The sequence below is a fragment of the Macaca thibetana genome, chromosome 1 (assembly GCF_024542745.1).
Source record: "Macaca thibetana thibetana isolate TM-01 chromosome 1, ASM2454274v1, whole genome shotgun sequence".
NCBI lineage: Eukaryota > Metazoa > Chordata > Mammalia > Primates > Cercopithecidae > Macaca > Macaca thibetana.
Window position 1 is genome coordinate 151,132,198 of NC_065578.1, and position 23,484 is coordinate 151,155,681.

At 36.9% G+C, this 23,484-nt stretch overlaps 1 protein-coding gene across 3 annotated transcripts in view; it reads left to right on the forward strand.

The window, feature by feature from the left end:
- Positions 1-23,484, forward strand: part of INTS7 (integrator complex subunit 7) — a 94,557-nt gene that overhangs the window by 28,696 nt on the left and 42,377 nt on the right. For all 3 annotated transcript variants that reach the window (XM_050780899.1, XM_050780889.1, XM_050780908.1), the window contains 3 exons: positions 15,061-15,178; positions 20,296-20,430; positions 21,895-21,992. In XM_050780899.1, the coding sequence (XP_050636856.1) occupies positions 15,061-15,178; positions 20,296-20,430; positions 21,895-21,992 (351 nt within the window). The remainder of the gene's footprint in view (positions 1-15,060; positions 15,179-20,295; positions 20,431-21,894; positions 21,993-23,484) is intronic.

The window sequence follows — 23,484 nt, forward strand, 5'->3', positions numbered from 1 at the left end:
AGATCAGTGAGAAGCACGGTATTATTCCTTCTCATTTTTTTCTTATTGTGAGATAGATCACACATACGGAAAAGTATGTAAAATGTATAAATAGTTTAAATACTTTTAAGTGAGAAAAGTATGTAAAAATGTATAAATAGTTTAAATACTTCTAAGCGAAAACCCATGCAACTGCCATCCAGCTGGAAATAGAACATTACAGGATCACAGAACCCTGCTTCCTTCCCTTGCATGGTCCTTCCTGATTGAAACTTTACACCTACCAAAAGCAAACCACTATTTTGACTTTCGTGATAATAATTTCTTTGCTCTTCTTTTACCTTCTTCACATGTATTCCTAAAGAATACTGTTTAGCTTTCTTTTTGTTTCTTTTGCTCGGCATTACACTGGTGAGACTTATCCATGTCTTTTCCCTTTAATTGTAATGTAGTACCCCATTGTATGAATGTATCACAGTTTATTTGCTCTCGATGGGTTATTTCCAGCATGGGCCTTTTGCAAACAGTGCAGAACGTTCTTCTGTTTGTCTCCCAGTGCACACATGCAAATTTCTTTAGAGTGTATACCTAGGAATGAAATTTCTGACTTATAGAAAATGCATATCTTCAATTTTAACAGATAACGTCAAACTATTTTCCAAAGTCAATGAACCAGTTTACATTCCTGCTGTGTATGAGGGCATCCATTGATCACATCCTCACCAACACATAGACTTATCAGACTTAAATTTTTACCAGTTTAGAAATTGTACTTTTTATGTGTGACTCCTTGATTATTAAAGAAATTGAACCTTTTTAATATGTTTATTGATCATTTGGATTTTCTCTTATGACATGGCTATTCAGGTCTCTTGCCTATTTTTCTGTTGATTCGTAATTATTTTTTATATATTTTGAATACTCATACTTTGTTGGTCCTTGGCAATTCTGTATAAATTTCACAACCAACATGTCAAATTTAACAGTTTGATTGGGATTACACTGAATATAAAAGATCAGTTTGTATGATAACTTTATAATACTGTCTTCCAGTGCATGAACATATTTTATGTTTCCACTTATTTTAGGTCCCTTTAATGTGTCTCTTGCCCTAGTCTATTTCGTCTGATATTAATATCACTACTTTAGCTTTCTTTTACATTTTTTGACATGATAGGTTGTTTACCATCTTTTTAGTTTCAATCTTTATATATCTTTATGTTTCACATGTTTCTGATAAACAGCATTTAATATTTAATTGGATTTTTTTTTTTTTTTTGAGACAGAATTTTGCTCTGTCACCCAGGCTGGAGTGCAATGGTACAGTCTTGGCTTACTGCAACCTCCACCTCCAGGGTTCAAGCGATCCTCCCATCCCAAGTAGCTGGGACTACAGGCATATGCCACCACACCCGGCTAATTTTTGTATTTTTAGTAGAGAATCATCATCATGTTGCCCAGGCTGGTCCTGAACTCTTGACGTCAAGCAATCCACCTGCCTCAGCCTCCCAAAGTGCTGGGATTACAGGTGTGAGCCACCATGCCCGGCCTAATTGGATTATTTTTAATCCAGCCTGGCAGTCTTTTGTCATTTTCAGATGGAGCATTTGATTCACCTGATTTACTGTGATTTATCACACATTCGAGTTTAAATCTACCATTTTATTTTGTGTTTTCTCTCTGTCTCCCCTGTTCCTTTTCACTCTTTGGAGGAGTGGGGGTTTCTTTCTGGATTGATTATTTTTTATATCTTACCATTCCATTGGACTTGACTAGTCTGGAAGTATACCGTCTTGTTAAATATTCTTTTAGTTGTTATCCTAGAAATGAAAACATAACTGATAGTCATTTTTATCAGTCTAAAGTTAATTCTGCTGAAAGTCCTTTGAACACACTTGAATGCCCTTTTCATCACTCTAAACTTTTATGTATTATTGTTTCATCACTCTAAACTTGTAATTAAAATACAAGTTACATAAAATACAATTAAACTATTTTTTCTTATATAGTTTTGTTATTGTTTAGGAAATTAATTGTTCTTTTGGACCTTCCATTGTCTTTGCTCTCTTGCATCTCAGCTATTTCCTAGTTACTTTTCCTTCTGCCTTCGGAAGGTCCTTGAGTGAGAGTCTGTAGTGGTAAACCCTCTCAATATTTGCTTGCCTAAAAATGCTTTCATTTTGTCCTCAATCTTGAAAGATGCTTTCTCAGGATAGAATTCCCAGGGCGTTGAGGATACCATTCTGCTGTCTACTGGTTTTCTTTATTGCTGCTGAAGAGTAGTAATACTCTTTGGAAGGATTTTTTTTTTTTTTTTTTTTTTTTTTTTTTTGCTTTAAAATTGTTCTCTTTGACTTGATTTTCTGTAGTTTCACTATGAAATGTCTAGTTGTGAATTTCTTTTTAAACTATCTAGACTGTGTTTGATTTCTTGAATCAGAAGATTGGTATCTTTCAGCAATTCTGGGAAATTGTTACTTGTAATTTCTTCAGATATTGCCACTGTCTCTTTTTCTCACCTTTTATTCTGGACCTCCTATTAAAGGTATGGTAACCCTTCTCCTGTTAATCCTTCATGTGCCTTATCTTGTTTTCTATTTTCTGTCTCTGTGCTGTGTTCTCGGTAATTTCTTCTTATATATGTTTTAGTTCAATAATTATTTTTTCAGTTTATCTAAAGTCTGCAGATTTGTCTCTGCTTTCTGTTTCTATACCCTTTTTCCTTGTTTACCTGGTTGTTTTTCACTTTGAACTACTCATTATTCTTGGAGAAGTATGTGTGGGAATTATTTAAGGCTCAGACTAAAAAGTACTTTCCTGTAGAGATTTGCATTTGCTTCTGCTAGGCAGAGACGTCAGATAGTGATAAATGCTGCCAAGAAAAAGTCAGGAAGAAGATTAGAGAATATGGAAGGTGGAGGTTGCAGTTTTAGGGCTGGTTAGAGAAACCCTCACTGAGAAATGGACATTTATGGAAAGACCTAAAGAAGGGAATGTCAATTTTGTGGGCCCCTGAAGGTAGGGTATTATCAGCAGGAGAAAAGCCTGAAGGCCCTTAAGTGAGAACATTCATGAGTGTGAAGTCAGTGTGACTGTTAATAGGGGAGATTAGTAGGAGGTGATGTTAGGTGATGATAGGGAAGAATAGGCATTTAGGGCCTTTGAGTCCTTCTTAAGGACTTTAGCTTTTTATTCTACATGAGATAGATTGCCTCTGGAAGATTTTGAGCAGAGGACATTATCTGACTTAAGTTCTAAAATATTATCTCTGGCTTAGCTATATTGAGACTAGGTTGTAGGGGCCCAAAGGCAGAAGCTGGGAGAACATTTAAGAGGCAGTAACAAATAATTCAATTAGAAAATATATAGTTACCTGAACCAAGGTAGTTGGGGTGGTAGTGAGAAGTGGTAATAGTTTGGATATATTTTAAAGGCTAGAGCTGATGGATTTCCTGGCATAGTGTAGAGAAAGAAAGGTGGCTCTAAACTTTTTGCCATCAACAAAAGCAATTGTCATTCACTTGGAATGGGCAAGACTCTGGGAGACTCATTTCTTGAAGATCAAGAGTTCACTTCTGAGTATATAAAGTGTAAAATGTCAGACATCCAGGTGGAGATGTCAAGGACATATGTGCCTGGAGTTTAGTGGACAGATACAGCTGAGGTTATAAATATGAGAGTTATCAGTTTATAGATGGTATGTGAAGCCATGAGACTGGATGGCTCAACTAGGGAGACAATATGGCTAGAGAAGATTTAGGGAGTGATGAGCTGAGAAACAACCAGCAAAGGAGCCTGGAAAGGAGTGGCCAGTAATACATAAGTCAGAATAGTATTTTATAGGGAGAAGACCTTGATCTACCATGAGAGCTACTGCAGCCATATTTGCCAAGATAAGGACTGATAGTTCACCTTTGCGTTTGGCAATATGAAGTCATTGATAACCTTAAGAGAGCAATTTTGCTGCAGCATTTTGGGTAAAAGGCTGATGAGAGTGGATTCTGCAGAAAAACAGGAGAGAGATTAAGGCAGTGAATGTACATTGGTCCCTCAGTATCCGCTGGAGATTGATTCCAGGACCGACCCTTCTCAGGATTACTTATAATACCTAATACAATGTAATTTTAAGTAAATAGTTGTATTATGTTGTTTTTTTATTTGTATTATTCTTTTTTATTATTAATATTTCAAATATTTTTGATCTGGAGTTGGTTGAATCAGTGGATGCGGAACCCATGAATATTGAGTGCCTACTGTAGAAAACGTTTTAAAAGGAATTCTGGGCTGGGCGTGGGGGCTCATGCCTGTAATCCCAGCACTTTGGGAAGCCAAGGTGGGTGGAGTTAAGACCAGCTTGACCAACATGGAGAAACCCAGTCTCTACTAAAAATACAAAATTAGCTGGGCGTGATGGTGCATGCCTGTAATCCCAGCTACTCTGGGAGGCTGAGGCAGGAGAATCGCTCGAATCTGGGAAGCGGGTGTTGTCGTGAGCCAAGATTGTGCCATTGCACTCCAGCCTGGCAACAAGAGCAAAATCTGTCTCAAAAAAAAAAAAAAAAAAAAAGGAATTCTGCTCTCAAGGGAGCAGAGAAATGATATGGTATTGCTAAAGGGTATGCTGTATGTTTTTATCCTGGGAGGAGTAAACTTGTTTTTTATTAATGGAAATGACCTGGTAGAGGGCAAAAATTGCTAGAGCAATGTAGGTGAGACTGGAAGGGACCCAGAGTAGAAGTAGATAGGCTTTCTCTAGTTCACATAGAATCGGAAGGAAGACCTTAAGAAGCCTAATGTAAGTGAGTGAGTAGGTATTATGGTAAAAAGTTACAGAAAATCTCTTGTGATGGATTTTTTTGGGTTTTGTTTTGTTAGGTAATTAGGAAACATGGTAATTAGGTATGGGTAAAAATGGGGGAGGCAAAGAGAAAGGTTTTAAGGAAACATAGAAAGTCAAATAAACTAGGGAAATAGAGGATCGCCAGGTAAGATATTTGAGTAAAGCAATATATAATGTGTGTCTGGCACATACAAATAAATGCTTTTTAAAGGGTAGCTGTAAGTTATATTAAAGGTAAGTTTATTCTTTAGTTTTCCTTTTTGAATACTTTGACAGATTGTAGGGTTGGGGTTGTGCTGTCTTAATAAAATGAACTGGCAAGTTTCTCTTTCTATACTCTGGAATGGTTAAGAACCATAACAGAATTTTCTGTTTCTGAAGGTATAACTTTAAAAGTACCATAAATTTATCTGACTCTAGAACTTTTTCCAGCGATAGTTGTTTTGAGAACGTTTCCAATCGCTACATGTTATTTTCCTGTCAGTTTTTTACCTCTTCTGGAATCAGTTTTGGTCATTTGTTTCCCATTTAATTTACTTCTCAAATTCATTGGTATCAGCATAAAGAGTCTTTTTAACTTCTAATATCTTTGATTTTTAAAATTTTTTATCTTGTACATTTGTGTTTATATCCCCTTTTTCTTTTTCTTTCTTTCTTTCTTCTTTTTTTTTTTTTTTTTTTGGTTGGAGATAGAGTTTCACTCTGTTGCCCAGGCTGGAGTGCAATGGCACCATCTCAGTTCACTACAACCTCCGCCTCCGGGGTTCAAGCGACTCTCCTGCCTCAGCCTCTCAAGTAGCTGGGATTACAGGCATGAGCCACGCTGCCAGGCTAATTTTTGTATTTTTAGTAGAGACAGGGTTTCACCATGTTGGCCAGGCTGGTCTCGAACTCCTGACCTCAGGTGATCCACCCGCCTCGGCCTCCCCAAAGTGCTAGGATTACAGGCGTGAGCCACCACGCCCAACCTATATATCCCGTTTTTCTTGATTAGACTTGCCAGAAGCTTTGCTTTCTCATCTTTTTCAAGTGCTTGGTACATTTTTTTTATTTTTCTTATTTAATAATGAAAGCAGTTAAGACCATTAATTTGTTTCTTGGTACAGATTGACCACATTTCATAAATTATGTCTTGTGTTGTTCTTATTACCATTAGTTTGAAATGCATTTCTTAAAAAGCCGGATTTATTGTGGTATAATTTATTTACAGAAACTTTTCTAGGTATGCAGTTGGATGAGTTTTTACAAATGTACAAAACCACTGCCACAGTTGAGATACAGAACATTTTCATCATCCCTCAAAGTTTCTGCAGGCCCCTCTGTAGTCAGTTCTTTCCCCAGCCCCTGACAACTACCAGTCTGATTTCTGTTGCTGTGATTTTTGCCTTTCTAGGATATAAATAGAATCATATGGTATATGGCCTTTTGGATATGGCTTCTTTCACTTACCATAATACTTTTAATATTTATCCATGTTGTTGCATGTAGCAATAGTTCATTCCCTTTTATTGCTGAGCAGTATTCAGATATATGGGCATACAACAATTTGTTCACAAGTTGACGGACATTTGGATTATTTCTGTGTTTTTGGCCATTATGAATAAAGCTGCAATCATACGTGAAAATCATACATGATTTTGTGTGACATCTCTTGGGTAAATACCTAGAAATGGAATTGCTGGGTTGTGTGGTAAACACTTATTCCATTTAACTTTGTAAGAAACTGCCAAACCGTTTTCCAAAATTGCGATACCGATACCATTTTACTTACCCACCAGCCATATATGAGTTCTAGTTCTGTATCCTTGCCAGCACTTTGTGTTGTATGGTTTTGTAATAGGTGTGTAGTGGTATTTCATCATGGTTTTATTTTGCATTTTCTTAATGACTAATGATGTTGAGCATCTTACAGGCTTATTTGTCATCTGTATCTTCAGTGAAGTGCCTATTTTAATATTTTATTTTTTTATTAGGTTTTTTGTCTTTTTGTTATTGTTATTTATATATTCTTGATATTTTATCAGATGTATGTTTTACAAGTATTTCCTCTCAATATGTATCTTTAGTATCTGCCTTTTGAAAAGAAGTTTTAAGTTGTGATAAAATCTAATTTATTAATGTTTTTTTCTTTTATAGGTTGTATTTTATCTAAGAAGTCTGCCTAACCCAAAATCACAAAAGTTTTCTCCTAAAAGTTTTGTAGTTTAAGTTTTATATATAGCCCTGTGTGATCCATTTTGAGTTAACTTTTGTGTATGGTATAAGATAGGCATCAAGGTGCATTTGGATAGCCAGTTGTAGCACCCTTTCGTGGGGAAAACTTTTCTTTTCCCATTGAATTACTTTAGCATCTTTGTTGAAAATCAGTTGGCCATATCTGTGTGGATTTATTTCTAAATTCTATTCTGTTCCATTGGTCTGTATATCTGTCATTAAGCAAATAGGACACTGTCTTGATTACCGTCATTTTATGGCAACTGTTGGAATCAGAGAGTGTGAGTCCTCTACCTTTGTATTTCTTTTTCAAAATTGTTAGGCTGGGTGGGATGTGGTGGCTCATACCTACAATCCCAGCACTTTTAAGAGGCCAAGGTGAGAGGATCACTTGAGGTGAGGAGTTTAAGAGTAGCCTGGGCAACATAGTGAGACTCTGTCTCTACAAAAAAAATTTTTTTAAAAAATCAGCTAGGTGTACTGGTATATACTTATAGTCCTTACTACTTGGGAGACTGAGCTGGCAGGATTGCTTGAGCCCAGGAATTCAATTTGGGTATTCTAGGTCAACTGCCTTTCCATGTAAAATTTAGAATCAGTTTGTCAATTTCTACCAAAAAAAGGCTGCTGGGATTTTTATTGGTCTTTACATCTAAAGATCAATTTGGGACGAATTGACATTTTAATAGTATTGTGGGGTTTTTTTTTTTTTTTTTTTGTTTATTTGTTTGTTTGTTTGTTTGAGATGAAATCTTGCTCTGTCACCAGGGCTGGAGTACAGTGGTGTGATCTCAGCTTACTGCAGCCTTCACCTCCCAGGTTCAAGCAATTCTCCTGCCTCAGCCTCCCAAGTAGCTGGGATTACAGGTGCACACCGCCACCCCCAGCTAATTTTTGTATTTTTAGTAGAGATGGGGTTTCACCATGTTGGCCAGGTTGGTCTCAGACTTCTGATCTCAAGTGATCTGCCTGTCTCAGCCTCCCAAAGTGGTGGGATTATAGGTGAGAGCCACTGTGCCTGGCCAATAGTATTGTGTTTTTTTTTGAACATGGTATATCTCTCTTTTTTTTTTTTTTCTTCCTGTTTGGAGCTAGGTTTCACTCTGTTGCCCAGGCTGGAGGGCGGTGGTGTGCAATCATGATTCACTGCAGCCTCAGGTGATCCTCCCACCTCAGCCTCTGAAGTAGATGGGACTACAGGTACATGCCACCACACCTGTCTAATTTTTGTATTGATGGTATTTTGCCACACTGCCCAGGCTGGTCTCAAACTCCTGGTCTCAAATGATTCACCTGCCTTAGCCTCTCAAAGTGCTGGGATTCCAGGCATGAGCCACCGCACCTGGCCTCTCTCTCTCTCTTTTTTTTTTTTTAAGCTCTTCTTCAGTTTCTCATCAGTGTATTTTTGTTTTGTTTTGTTGTTTTCCATAGGTTTTTGGGGAGCAGGTGGTGTTTGGTTACATGAGTAAGTTCTTTGGTGATTTGTGAGATTTTGGTGTACCCATGACCCAAGCACTATGCACTGTACCCAATTTGTAGTATTTTATCCCTCATCTTATGAGTGGTTTTTATTTTTATTTATTTATTTTTTGAGACAGGGTCTCACTCCAGTGCCCAGGCTGGAGTGCAGTGGTGTGATTGCGGCTCTTTGCAATCTTGACCTCCTGGGCTTAAGTCATCCTCCTGCTTCAACCTCCCAAGGAGCTGAAACCTCAGGTGCACACCAATGCCCAGCCAGTTTTTGTATTTTTTTGTAGAGACGAGATCTCGCTATTTTGTCCAGGCTGGCCTCAAACTCCTGGGCTCAAGCAATCTGCCTGCCTCGGCCTTCCAAAGTGCTGGGGTTATAGGCGTGTACCACCACACCGGGCCACGTGGGTGGTTTTTAGTTCAGCATACAAATCTTGCACGTATTTTGTTAGATACATTCCTAAATATTTCATGGTTTTAATGCTACTGTAAATGATTTTTTGAAATATCCATGAGAGCAATTTTTGTTTCTTCTTTGACCATGGCATTAGTGTAATGTCTTCTACTTTTGAAGTGATTAGTTTTCCATATTTGTTGGTGGAATTTTTGTTGTTGCTAACTTTTTGTTATTCTTAAAGTTTATTTGTGGCCCATTGTAGGATCACTTTTTGTGAACAGTTCAGGGGTTTGAAAAGAAGACATGTTTTGTTTTGTTTTGTTTTTGAGATGGAGTTTTCCTCTGTTGCCCAGGCTGGAATGCAGTGGTGCTATCTCAATTCACCTCAGCCTCCGCCTCCTGGGTTCAAGTGATTCTCCTGCCTCAGCCTCCCGAGTAGCTGGGATTACAGGCATGAGCCACTGCACCCGGCCTGTAGTCTTACTGGAAGAGAATATTTGACTTATGCAACCTCTCTGTTACAGAGCAAAATATTATTTGTTCCAGATAGTCTCAAAGATGCAAATTTTATTTTTAACATTTTCTCTTCTGAGAGCTTCTAATTTGTACCTTACCCGTGACTAGGAGGAGTGACAAGTTCAGCCTTAGAATTAGTTCTTGTAATAATCTTTTTCTTTGCAGTTAGTACAATAGAGACAGAAAACTTTGAGGTATTATGTCTCTGACAGAATACTTTCAAACATAACTTTTTTTTTTTTTTTTTTTTACTTTAAAGATTATAAACTTCATTTTACTATACTTTTCTGGAACACATCCCTGGTGGCCAGTCCTATTCCAGGGTATAGGAGAAGACCCTATTTAGGGATTGACCCAGAAAACAATAATTCAGGCCAGAGCCTCTAGTTGAGTAGTGAGTTAAGCCAGTAGAGAGGAAAATTTAGACCAGATAGTTAGTGAAGAAGGCAGTAGTAATGAATGAGACCGAGGACTCCTTTTGAAAAAACAGTTTTTCCTTTTTGTTGGTATGAAGAATGATCCTGGTAACAATTTTGTAGTAGGTAATGTCCATAAACCAGATTTTATATTGAAATGTGATTGACGTTCCATTTCTGGGGAACTTCATGATTTGCTCTGTTACGCTTACTAGTTTGGATTAATGAACGTTTAAATCAGTGTTTTTTATTTTTTTATTATTATTTTTAAGACAGAGTCTTAATCTGTTGCCCAAGCTGGAGTGCCGTAGCACAATTGCAGTTCACTACAACCTCAAATTCCTGGGCTCAAGTGATTCTCCCACCTCAGCCTCCCAAGCAGCTAGGACTACAGATGTGCCCCACCACACCTAGCTAATTTTTAAAAACTTTTTAGTAGAGATGGGACTTTGCTATGCACCCAGGCTTAAACGAGTATTTATTTACCGAGACTGCTTTAGGTTCCCAATAATGTGCTAGATGACAGAAACAGAATATAACATTGTAAATAATTTTATCACAAGATTTTCTAATATTCAGTTTTTTAAATGGTAAAATTCTTTTTATTGAAATTATTGTCATTTTATATAAAATGTCTCACCTAGTTTATTATCACAGAAGGCTAAATATCTATTATACATAGAGCAATCTGAGACATAATATGGAATACATATAAATATAGGATGTAGTTCCTAACTTGTGGGGCTGTTTGGTTTAGGATATTAGTCCTAATCACAAGTTAATTAACAGTACAAGGCAGGCCAATTTAGGTAACAAAAAGTGAACAAACGGAAATGGCCTAAGTGCTTGAATAAATAAATATAAATTATAGTATTAAATAATAATCACTTTTTAAAAATACATTCTTTTGAACTTCAGTAACAGCATCTGTATCTGCTTTTATTTCCTCATCCCCTGCTGTTTCTTTTATACACTTGCATTTTGATCTGTTTTCCTGTCACTTTGCTTAGGCACTTTACATTTGGCACTGTCAACCTGCCCCTTCCTTTGGCACTTAACTGTCCTCATTCACTACACTACCTAACCTGCACCTTCTCTGTATTCTTCACTGCCCTTTTTCTTCCAAGTTGAGTCCATGGCTCTCTGCTTTCTACCAGTTGTTCTCTGTCATTCTTATGGCCTTTCTTAATGCTGGTTTGCAGGGCCTCCGACAATCTAATCCTTTTACCTGAGCTTCTATATTGTTCTCTAGCATAGTAACCTGTATGGGTTGCAAAGTGCTTTGACTTTCAGTGGCTTTGTAATCTTACAAAGATTACAAATGTCACCTCACTTACATTTGATTTTTAATTTTAATTCAGTTTTTTAAATGCCAGCGCATTCATGTGGTCAAAATTCCAAAACTACAAAAGGATATATAGTGACTATTTCCCACCTACTGTTCTGTCATATACACAGCTCCTTTGCCCAGTGGCAACCAATATCTCTTGTATATTTTTCTAGAGGTGTTTTTTATGAAAATCAGCAGTTCTTTATAAATACCCCATTTTACAGACAAAGAAGTTGGGACTCAAATATTTCAGTAATTGGCTCAGATCAGAGAGATGGTAGGTGGCAGAGCCAGAATTCTGATGTGTGTCTTCCAATTAAAAATTTGCTGTATCTTTAAGATTCCAAATGCCTGGTGGATGTTTTCTTCTTGGACTTCATATCTCATCCTATTTTCTGTCCTTTTTCTAAAATTGACTTATCCCCCATAAATTTCAATCTTTTAAATGGAATCTAGTTACTAGATTTGAAAGTTTGCAATAATTATTGAATCCTTGTTCATTTCTTGATGTGTAATCTCTTTTAAAATGTCTGTCATACTCATTCACTATTCTCCATTCCTGCCACCAAATTCTAGTTCAGGCCATCATCACCTGGATTGCTGACAGAGGCTATAGGTTGGCATCCTTCACTCTCAGTTCTCTTTGTTAACTTTGTTTTGTTTACCATTTGCCAGAATTATCTTCCCTAACACTTTAGATGCCATTATTCCTCTCCTCTGGCTTCTGTTTTTCGTTTTTCATTAGGTTTTAATTGCCTAACTTTTAAGGCCCTATATCATCTGGCCTAATCCCCCCCGATCTTAGCCTCTATCCTTTTGAACATTTCTCCTCTTAGGCCAAAATTAAACACCCCATATTCTGGCCTAAGTGCCAAAGTATGTGTTGTATGCATTACCTAGACTGTCTTCCCTTCGGTTACCAGAAACATACTGCATCTTTCAGGTCTATTTCCATTCCTTTCATGGTAATTTTTGTGCTGCTGCTGTTTTTCTTGTTAACTAGGTCCTTCTTTCAGTCAAAAAAGTATTCATGCAGCTGACAAAAAATTTCTAGAGTTCAAAAGTATACAGTGAGTGAAATATAAGTCATCTCTTATAGGTCTCCTCTGCAGAAGTGATCACTGTTAATAGTTTCTTATGTAACCTTCCTAAACTTTTTCATCAATATGGAAACCTGTGTATGCCCCATCTTTTTTTCTTTACAAGTGAAAATACACTACATGCATGTTTTAAACCTTTTACCTCTGAATATAGGGGAACTTTTTTTTTTTTTTTTTAGACGGAGTCTCGCTCCATCGCCCAGGCTGGAGTGCTGTGGCGCGATCTCCGCTCACTGCAAGCTCCGCCTCCCGGGTTCACGCCATTCTTCTGCCTCAGCCTCCCGAGTAGCTGGGACTTCAGGCACCTGCCACCACGCCTGGCTAATTTTTGTATTTTTAGTAGAGACGGGGTTTCACCATGTTAGCCAGGATGGTCTTGATCTCCAGACCTTGTCATCCGCCCGCCTTGGCCTCCCAAAGTGCTGGGATTACAGGTGTGAGCCACCGCATCCAGCCGAACATCTTATATTAGCAGCTAGATCTACTGCACTTTTTTTTTTTTTTTTTTTTTATCAGCTATGTGGTACTTCTTTTATATACCCAGTTCCCCACTGATAGACATTAGGGTTGTTTCTGATACTTTTACTGTTACTGTTGACATTTCTACATCGAATAGTTTGTGAAAAATCACTTTTGTGAACATAAATTTTCAGAAAAGAAATTTCTAGGTCTAATGATGGATATTTTAAAATTTTTGAGAATTAATACCAATGACTCACCAGAGAGATTTATACCATTTTACTCTTCTAACAACAATGTGTGAGAGCACCTATTTCCCCATATTCTTCAGTGTTATGTATTATCAAACTTTAACCTTGGTCAATCTGATAGTTAAAAAGTGACACATTTTAATTTAAAATTTTCAAAGTATGAATGAGGTTAGACTTTTTATTTAAAAGACATTTGTGTGCATTCTTTCTGTGAAATACCAAATTTTTATTGAGTTTTTGCCTATTTATTAGTAAGCACTTTTTTTTTTTTTTAAGACAGAGTCTGGCTCTGTCACCCTAGCTGGAATGCAGTGGCACGATCTTGGCTCACTGCGGCCTCTGTCTCCTGGGTTCAAGCGATTCTCCTGCCTCAGCCTCCTGAGTAGCTGGTACTACAGGCGTACACCACCACACCTGGCTGATTTTTGTATTTTTAGTAGAGATGGGTTTCACCATGTTGGCCGGGCTGGTCTCGAACTCCTGACCTGAGGCCGTCCTCCTGCCTCGGCCTCCCAAAATGTTGGGATTACAGGCGTGGGCCACTGTACCCGGCCAGAACTTTGTATATATTAAGGTTCTTGGTCCTTTACTGATGTTATATGATGTGAATATTTTTTTCTAGGTTTGCCAATTATCTTTTTATCTTTGTATTGTTCCACGTTACCTCATAGTACTTTTTACAGTTTTGGTTTTTTATTTGTCATAAAAAAAAAAACAACAGGGTTATAGTTTTATTTTACCAAATGACTTTTGGTCAATTGTCTTTGTAGTTTTAACTGGTATCTTTAATTTTAAATGCCATTATCATATATTAAATTCTAGTATATATTTAAATCTATTCCTTGCCAGTTTTTCTGGATGTTTTCTGATTTTTATTTTTCCACATGATCTTTAAAATCAGATAATCTAAATCGTCCTGCAATTTTATTGGCATTTTTATTGAGGGTCATATTAAATTTATTTTAACCCTTTCTGAAATGTTATTTTTAACTTTTTCCTTAGACTTTAAGTTTTGCTTATTTTCTGAACCTTTGTCTTTGTGGGAGAATGGAAATTAACAAAACAGTTATTTGACTTGTTACATTACGTGCAGTCATATGATACAGAACCGTGTGATAAAGGATAAGGCAAGAGTCACTGTACTGTGATTATATATTCATAGTTCACTGCATTGAAAGAAAAACTAGCATCTTAGTTTTGGTAATACTTCAAACTACCTGGTCAAGAGTAGAGTAAATGACCAGAAATGGGGGAAGATAGCTCTATTCACTTAGAAACTAGATAGAATTCCATATTCTCTGTTATTTTTAAAAATTACACATATATGAAATAATATTCATATCTCTCTTAGGTAAGCAAAATATGGTGGGGGTTTCAGAATAGTTTTACATTTACAGAAAAATTGAGACGATAGTACACAGGGTTCCCACATTCCCCCACCATTTCTCCTATTATTGACATGTTACAGTAGTATAGTACTTTTGTTATAAATGAACCAATATTGATGCATTGTTATTATTAACCAAAGTTCATTCTTTATTCATAATTTTTTAGTTTTTACCTAGTGTCCTTTTTATGTATCAACACAGTTTACATTTAGTTATCCTGCCTCCTTAGGCTCCCGTAAGGAGTTTGGAAGTTTGACTTAGTGCTTTTTTTGTTTTTGTTTGTGTTTTTGAGACAGGGTCTTGCTCTGTCCCCCCAATAGAGTGCAGTGGCGTGAACATGGTTTACGGCAACCTTGACCTGGTGGGCTCGAGCGATCCTTCTGCCTCAGCCTCCCAAGTAGCTGGGACCACAGGAACATACCACCATACCCAGCTAATTTTTTGAATTTTTGTAGAGACAAGGCCTCACATTGAGCCCAGGCTGGTCTCAAACTCCTGAGCTAGAGTGATCCTCCCACCTCCCAAACTGGTGGGATTACCGGAATGAGCCACTGCACCTGGCCTCGACTTAAGTTTTTTAACATGAAAAAAAGTCCTTAATATATAATTTTCTAAAAACCAGAAAATGTAAATGGAGTAGACAATTTAGAAGTATATTGATGTTTTTAACTTCTATATTCATTTCTCTTCTGCATTCCAGGCACTTTGTGAGTGTGCCCTCCAGACTCCTTATGACAGCTTAAAACTAGGAATGTTGTCTGTCCTTTCCACACTATCAGGGACCATCGCCATCAAACATTACTTCAGTACAGTTCCAGGTAAGGAAAAGAAGGGAGATACTATATAAATAATGTGCTAACTCCTTTATCTGTATTTATGTTTCAGGTTGTTTCTTCTATAAAGCTTTAACATCAGGGAAAGTTTCAAAAATCTCATACTCCATTACATGCTGGTGGTTTATTTGAACATGATTTCTTAACTAATGCCTATGATAACAACATCTCGCATCCTTGATCTTGAGTCAATAATATATTTTTCTAGGTTTGTCCTTTTTTTTGAATTATATGTGGGTGAAAATTTTTTTAAGGATGCTTAAAATAGTTGGTTTGCTTTTGTATGTCTCTGACTCAAAGTGCCCTTTGAATTTAAGTACATCTCAAAGGTCAAGTAGTAGTGAGTTTTAAGAGCAAATGTCATATGCTTCCTTTTAGGTGCATATTATTTCTCTGGAAAACAATTAAAATAAAACTTTACTCCAGCTCAAAATGCTTTCCTAGTTACCAGTTGAAGATGATTAACTCTAAAATGCTTTCATTAATGCCCAGTAAGGAGCTTGCTTACCTAACAGACTTAAAGCTAAACTTTTTATCGTTTTGGGTTTTTTTGTTTGTTTCTTTGTTTTTTGTTGTTGTTTTGTTTTGAGACAAATTCTCACTCTGTTGCCCAGGCTGGAGTGTAGTGGGGGGATCTTGGCTCACTACAACCCAAACCTCCTGGGTTCAAGCAATTCTCTTGCCTCAGTCTCCCGAGTAGCTGGGACTACAGATGCCCGCCACCATGGCTGGCTAATTTTTGTATTTTTAGTAGAGATGGAGTTTCACCATTTAGCTCAAGCTGATCTCAAACTCCTGGCCTCAAGTGATCCACCCACTTTGCCCTTTCAAAGTGCTGGGATTACAGGCATGAGCCACTGTGCCCGGGCTGGTTGTTTTGTTTCAATGCAAGCTTCGTGGAACCTCTGTTGCTTCCTTTTGTAGTCAGTTAGTTTGAATTAAAGAACTGTAATGTAGATTTGTTTGTCCCTTTTATGGCCGCACAGTGTATGATACTTTCTAGGTGTAGGGAATTCCCTGCCCTGTAAGTCTTAATAGGAAGCTAAAAAGACCTGATACTCTATTGTCACACCTCCCTTCCAGCTGGTGTGCTTACATGTGGCCTGGACTCAACTAATCATTTCCATGCCACAGACTGAATTGGGAGCCAGTAACAACAAGGAAGTGGGGATATGAGAGAATGGGGATGTGGTGATGTAGCAATGACAGCGCAACATTTGTTTCCAGAATATACTCTAGCAGTGGGTGTTTGCTATGTCTGGTACCCTGTGACAGAAGTTAAGCTGTGACGTGAAATAATCAGTAATAATGGCTGCTGTGTCCTCACTGGACTAAATCCATGCATGGTCTTTTGGGCTGTGGTCTTGGTTACTCCCTGGCCTTTTTCTTATTTGTTTTCTGACCTTGTTTTCCTATTAATTTTGCAGGCTTTCCAGTGATTCTGTGAAGTACGTTATCAATTATCTATTGCTACATAACAAAATCACCCCAAAACGAGTAGCTTAAAACCATGACCTTTTTATTTGCTCTAATTCTGTCAATCAGCCATTTTAACTGTACTTAGCTGGGCAGTCCTACTGGCCTCACTTGGGGTCACTTATGTGACTACGGTCGTGTATGACCAGGATTGGATGGTCTAAGATGACCTCATTCACATGCTAGAAATTGAAAGGCTTTCTGCCAAGGCACCTTAGTTTTTATCCATGCAACTCTTGGTGGGCTAGCTTGGGCTTGTTTTCAGGATGTTGGTTGGAGCTAAAAGAAAGCAATCCACCAACACACAAGCACTTGTCAACCTTTTGCTTGCAGCCTGTTTTCCAGTGCTTTATTGGCCAAAGCAAGTCACATGGAATTGGAAGATCACATGGTAAAGGAGCATGTCCACAAGGGATGTGAGAGATTATCACAGCCTTCTTTAGAAACAACCTACCATATACCTAGGGTGCTTTCAATTTATTCTTTTTCTGCATAAATCAGCCAGTGTATTTCTTAGCTTGCAGTTAACATCCTTCACCGACATTGCACTTTGAAAGAGCTATGGTAGACAAAGTGTTAATCATATATTAGAATAGATGGGAGCTTTCCCATACAAGTAGCCTTTCAAGTGAGGCATATGCAAAGGAGTTTATAAGTATTGAAACTGAGACTCACAAAGGTTTGACGGTATGTCCAAAGTTCACATACTTGTGAAGTGTGTGAGCCTAGGCCTGAACTCAGTGGTCTGACTCAGAATTCTCTTTTTTGTACCAAACTGACTTACATGCATGATAACTTTCTTTTTCTTTATTTTTTAATTCCAAATACATGTATTAGCATTATGTCGGGTTATAATATTTAAACACTTTTCAAGCTAGGTATTTGTCCTTTTATTGAAGTTTGTTAATTTTGGCTTATATATGGAATTAAGCAAAGGCTTAAATAGACTAGATAATATTTATAAAAAATAAAAGTCAAGGATTTTCCAAAGTTAGATTATTTCCATAAATAATGGTAAATCTTTATTTCTGTTGATTAGGTTTTTTCAGTGTAGCCAAAAGTAATTTAAACAGCAAACTTAAATTTAGTATGTCTAAATCATCACTAACAAATGGCTCAAATATATAAGATGTTCAATATCAGACATATTTAAGATAAATGCACCTTAAAACAACACTTGAAATAATTTTAATCCATCAGATTGGCAAGGATTTAGAAGTTTGATAAACATGGTGTGTCGACAAGGGTGTGGGTAAGCAGTTATTGCTGCCGTGAATGTAAATTATTAAGCTTGTACATAGGTGATTTGGAAATACTCATTAAATTACAGATAACCCAGACATTCCACTTCTAGGAATTTATCTTATTTACATAGTCACACATTGAGAAATGGCATAAATACAAGATTATTCTTAGTACCATTTTATATAATAGCAAAATATTATCCCTCAGTAGGGGATGTAATAGCATTAAAAGGTCCATCAATAGAGGACTCAAAGAAATTATGACACATCACTGCAATAAAAATCAATGCAATTTACTGAAAAGAAAACATGGCATGGAACAGTCTCCATGATATAATATTTAAAGAAAAATAAAACAAGGTGCAAAACAGTATGTGAAAAGGAAAAAGAAAGAAAGAAATGTGCTTGTAAGTTGATAGACTCTCTGGAATGTTACACAAGAAGCTGATAACATTGGGTCGGGGAGGAAAACTTTTCTCTCACTAGCCTTTTACCGTTTTCTACTCTTTGTTGTACCGTGCGAGCCTTGTGAGTTTATCTTAGAAAATCATTACAAAATAAATAAAAATTAAATTAAAAATAATCTTATTCCTAGAAAGCATAGGAAAAGGCTAAAAAATATTAGATTTTAAAAGCAGGATATTGGCCAGTATCTACATATCCTGATTATGTGTGAGTTTTTAAATTGTACTGTTGTACATAGGGGGAAAAAGATTTAAAAGAAATATTTCAGAAAATTAACAGTAAGCTCATGCTGGTTTGTGAAATTTGGTATGATATTTGTATTGTTCTTTGGAGTTTTCTATTTTTTTTTCCCCTAAGTTTTCTATGGTGAGTGTTGCTGGGAATAAAACAAAGAAAAAATAAGTTATAAAACATGTTTGTAAATTTATAGATGACTCCGCATTGTGCATATCACATGGACAAAAAGAATAGAGGAAATACAATTTCCACAGTTTTGAAAAAATAAAGATACAGTTTCATCTTTCTAATGTTTTGCCTAACTTAAAAACACTGAAGGGGCCAGGCATGGTAGCTCATACCTGTAATCCCAACACTTTGGGAGGCTAAGTTGGGAGGATCTTTTGAAGCCAGGAGTTTGAGACCAGCCTGAGCAACAAAGCAAGAACCCATCTCTACAAAAAACAAAAAAATTAGCCGGGTATGGTGCCATACACCTGTGTTCTCAGCTACTTGGAAGCTGAGGTGGAAGAATCACTGGAGTCCCGGAGTTTGAGACTGTAGTGAGCTGCGATCTCTAGTAAGCCATGATTGCACCACTGCAATCCAGCCTGGGCAACAGAGTAAGACTGTTTCAAACAAAACAAAACAAAACAAACAAAAACCAAAAAAACACTGAGGCTGTCTCCTAAGCTTGTATTATATTAAACCAGAAATCAATAAAGTGACCATAGGTCCCACGCCACCTCAGATAGTCATAGTTTATGCCTATTGTAATTCTTAATAGTGTCCCTTTCAGCCTCAAAAAAATACAGTCACCCTCGGTATGAGAGACAAAGTTGAAGTTGACAGGAATCATGGAAAAATAAGCAGAGGAAAGGAAGACAGTAATGGGAGACTCTTTTAAGTGGTGGAACAAGCTCTAATCTCCTTATTTTCTTGAAGCTTATGCAGTTATAACTGAGGGCTTCTCTACTGTAAATTACAATAGTTACAACATGAACCTTGCATTCCAGAATTTCAAATGTGAATTTAAAAAATTTTGCAATCTATAGCATGAAATTTAAGGTATAAAGCAGAAGAGTATAATAACAGGGGTATTAGTACATGACTAGTAAGTTTTATGACCTTAATGGCAAGATTCTTAAAATTTTGGGGCTTTGGGCTTTGATTTCATCTGTAAAAATAGGGTGTGTTAAGTTAGATGATTCCAAAATTCTTTCCAGCTCTAAAATCATGAATTCTTATGTAAACCCTTTGAGGTATAAATGTATGCTAGCAATCTGAGATGGAAAAAAAAAAGCAAACTTATTTTTTTTTCTCTTTTCTCTCCTATCTTGAAAGTGTGGTTTTGTCTGACAAGAGGCCTATAATGATACATGTTTTAATGAGAATTCCTTTGAACTCTTAGGATAGTTGTTTTGGCTTTTGTACTGTTAGTCAATTTTTATTAATATTTTTTAAGAAATTATATGTTGATTTTAGATCTTAGTCATTACAAAACTGTTGGCACATACCTATTTTAAGTACGTTAATGGAGAGAAATGCTGATACGTATTGATAGTGGGATTGTGGTAGGAAATTTCGTTGAAGTTTATTGTTAGAGATTTTTCTCAAAAATTAAGAAAATTGAACCTATAAGCTGAACTGTTTTTGAATTATTTGAATTAGAGTCTCTACTACTTTTCTCTGCTTTTTTAGGAAATGTGAGTTCTCCTCCCAGATCTTCTGATTTAGTCAAATTAGCCCAAGAGTGCTGTTACCATAATAACAGGGGCATTGCAGCTCATGGAGTTAGAGTCCTAACTAATATAACTGTTTCTTGTCAAGAAAAAGGTAAGTTTGATCAGGATTGATATTATATATAAACTTTGGTTTAGACCTTGGACAGAATTCTGTTTGATTTTTTTCAATCCCTTATTTTTAGCCTGTGAGCCTTGATCTACAGATTGACTCCTTTCATAGGGTTCTTAGAGCATGTGTTCTCAAGACTACTTTATCCTTGTGAAAAATAATAAAGAGATTAAGACCTTGGGAGTGGAATTGAAAGGTTTTATGGAGCATTGCCCATTTCCTTCCACTGCTTGCCTTTGCGTATATGGTGCTGGTGGATAGAGATTGCTTAGTACTCTACCCCTTTTGTATAAGGTGGTATGTTCACTTATACAAAAACCTAGAAAATTTACTTAGGTTCTCAAGGGACTTAAATAACAAATAGTTTCACCTAGAGGCAAGTGAATTCGCAGACCAATGTGAATTAAATTTTCACAGAATTTACCCTAGGTATATGTGGCATTAAGCTGACTTGGATAATCGAGGACATGCAAGGAAAATAATGCACATATTTTGTTGTCTACCTAACATCTTTTGACTTGTGTTCAAGAACAAGAAATGCATTTTGGATATTCCATCTGTTTCAGTGCTGATTTTGATCTTTATTAAGGATTACAATCTTAGTGGTTCCTCTTATCCCCCCTAGCCTTCAGCACTGCTTGTTCCAAGTACCTGTTTTTTCTAGCAACCTGACCTTCACTAGCCTTGACTCTGTTTGCTAAGCTCCAACACTCAGGAAACATTTCTTAAAGTTGAATAATTAAGCCTGTTTTACATTGGCATAGCAAAGAGTATTTTCTCCCATGTAACATAGAAAACTGCTTGTTTCAGTGTTGAGAACACACTGAAATATATTAACCTAAAGGTAACTAATTATTCAGAACTTTCTAAAACCTTCAGAGAAATTTTAACCCTATGGTAGTGAAAAAATGTTGTAGTACTGCTATTTCATGAGACATCTAAGAGGTTCATTCTTTATGGTCAGACTTAAAACATTAATAAGGTTATATGGAGTCATTATTTTCTAAAAGTGGTTCAGCTTTCATGAAGCTGAAAACTGTTATATCTTAGGTAAAAATGGACCTGCATAATTTATTTCCGATTAGGGAGATTAACACATACTGCATAGTTTGCTGTTCTTAGTATTTTCCTTAGCTAAGCTGGTGATACTATTTCAGTTTTGCTTTATTTATAGCTTTGTGGCTTTAGCTCTTGATTTAATGTGTATATTTTTATAAATACTTCAATAAAGTGGTAGAAATAAAGTCTGAAGATAGACTTTACATTCTTGAAGTAATGCCACGTGTACTTTTTCAAGGAAGGTTAGGTTCATCCATTTAATAATTCCCTGTATCTTAAACTCCTTAATGTTTTTTCTAAGAGAGCATGTGTGTTTGCATATATATGTGTGTGTGTGTTTATACACACATCACTTGACCATCATAAAGCTTAGTGTTTTTCTTCTAGATCTTTTGGCACTGGAACAAGACGCTGTCTTTGGCCTGGAATCCCTACTGGTACTTTGTAGTCAAGATGATAGTCCAGGTGCTCAGGCCACTTTAAAGGTGAAAACTTTTATTTTTTAAGTTGTAATAGATATATATGATGATCTTAGGCAATGGAAAGCAAAGTTAAGCAGATATAGCTCTGGTACTCTTAGAAGTTTTAATCTAAGTGATTATATCTAGCTGATAAAGCCACACTGATTTAATCTAACTGATAAAACCACAAAAAAAACTGATGAAATGACTGCAGCCAAACTCAGAAATGTTCATTAATTTAACATAAGCGTTCATTAATTTCCCAATGGCATAAGCCCTAGTTTATAAGCCAAGGGAAGAATATTTTAAGGAATTTTCACTTTCACTCAGTTACGGAAATCATCTTAGAGATATGTAAGATTTTTAAAATGTGAAATGAGGCCAGGCACTGTAATCCCAGCATTTTGGGGAGGTCAAGGTGGAAGGATCGCATGAGCCTAGGAGTTCAAGATCAGCCTGGGCAGCATACTAAGACCCTATCTCTGGAAAAATTTTTTAAAGTTTAGCTGGACATGATGGGACACACCTATAGTCCTAACTACTCATGAGGCTGAGGTGAGAGGATCACTCAAACCCGAGAGGCTGAGGCTTCAGTGAGCCATTATTGCACCACTGTTCTCTACCCTACATGACAGAATGAGACCCTGTCTCAAAAAAAAAAAAAAAATTAAAATGTGAAGTAAGACTACTCTTTTTGGAGTGAAACATGAAATATAATTTGTGATGGTGCAAAATTAATAAGGAAAAGCATAGTTAATAGAAGTAAGAAACTGTTAGATAAACATTGGTACATGTAAGAGCGTTAGCTTGTCTAAGGTATGGTTTCGAGGAAGTCATGGCTCATTTTAGCATGTTAAGGAAAGTAGTGATATGGTCATAGTGATGAACAATAAAGATAGTAATATCATTTTTTTTTTTTTTTTTTTTTTGAGACAGAATCTCACTCTGTCGCCCAGGCTGGAGTGCAGTGGCCGGATCTCAGCTCACTGCAAGCTCCGCCTCCCGGGTTCACGCCATTCTCCTGCCTCAGCCTCCCAAGTAGCTGGGACTACAGGCGCCCGCCACCACGCCCGGCTAGTTTTTTGTATTTTTTAGTAGAGACGGGGTTTCACCGTGTTAGCCAGGATGGTCTCGATCTCCTGACCTCGTGATCCGCCCGTCTCGGCCTCCCAAAGTGCTGGGATTACAGGCTTGAGCCACCGCGCCCGGCCAGTAATATCATTAAGTGAAAGCTAATAAGAAGTAGAGAAGAGAAGTAGACAACAGGTGTTTGGCAACACATTCTGAGGGGATCCTCAGAATCACCTTGGAACCACAGTACATTTAAAACTTTTTTTAAAAGCAAATCTTTTTTCCAACAATTGTGGGTGTCAATAAAATGCTGGATTCAGCACAGTGGGACATACATAGATGGCCAAGAAAGTTTCCTGTAATAGCAGAGCTTTCCATCTAGAATAGGCTACTGATGTTTATATAGGAGACTATAATACCAAGCAGAACACAATACATTCTCTGA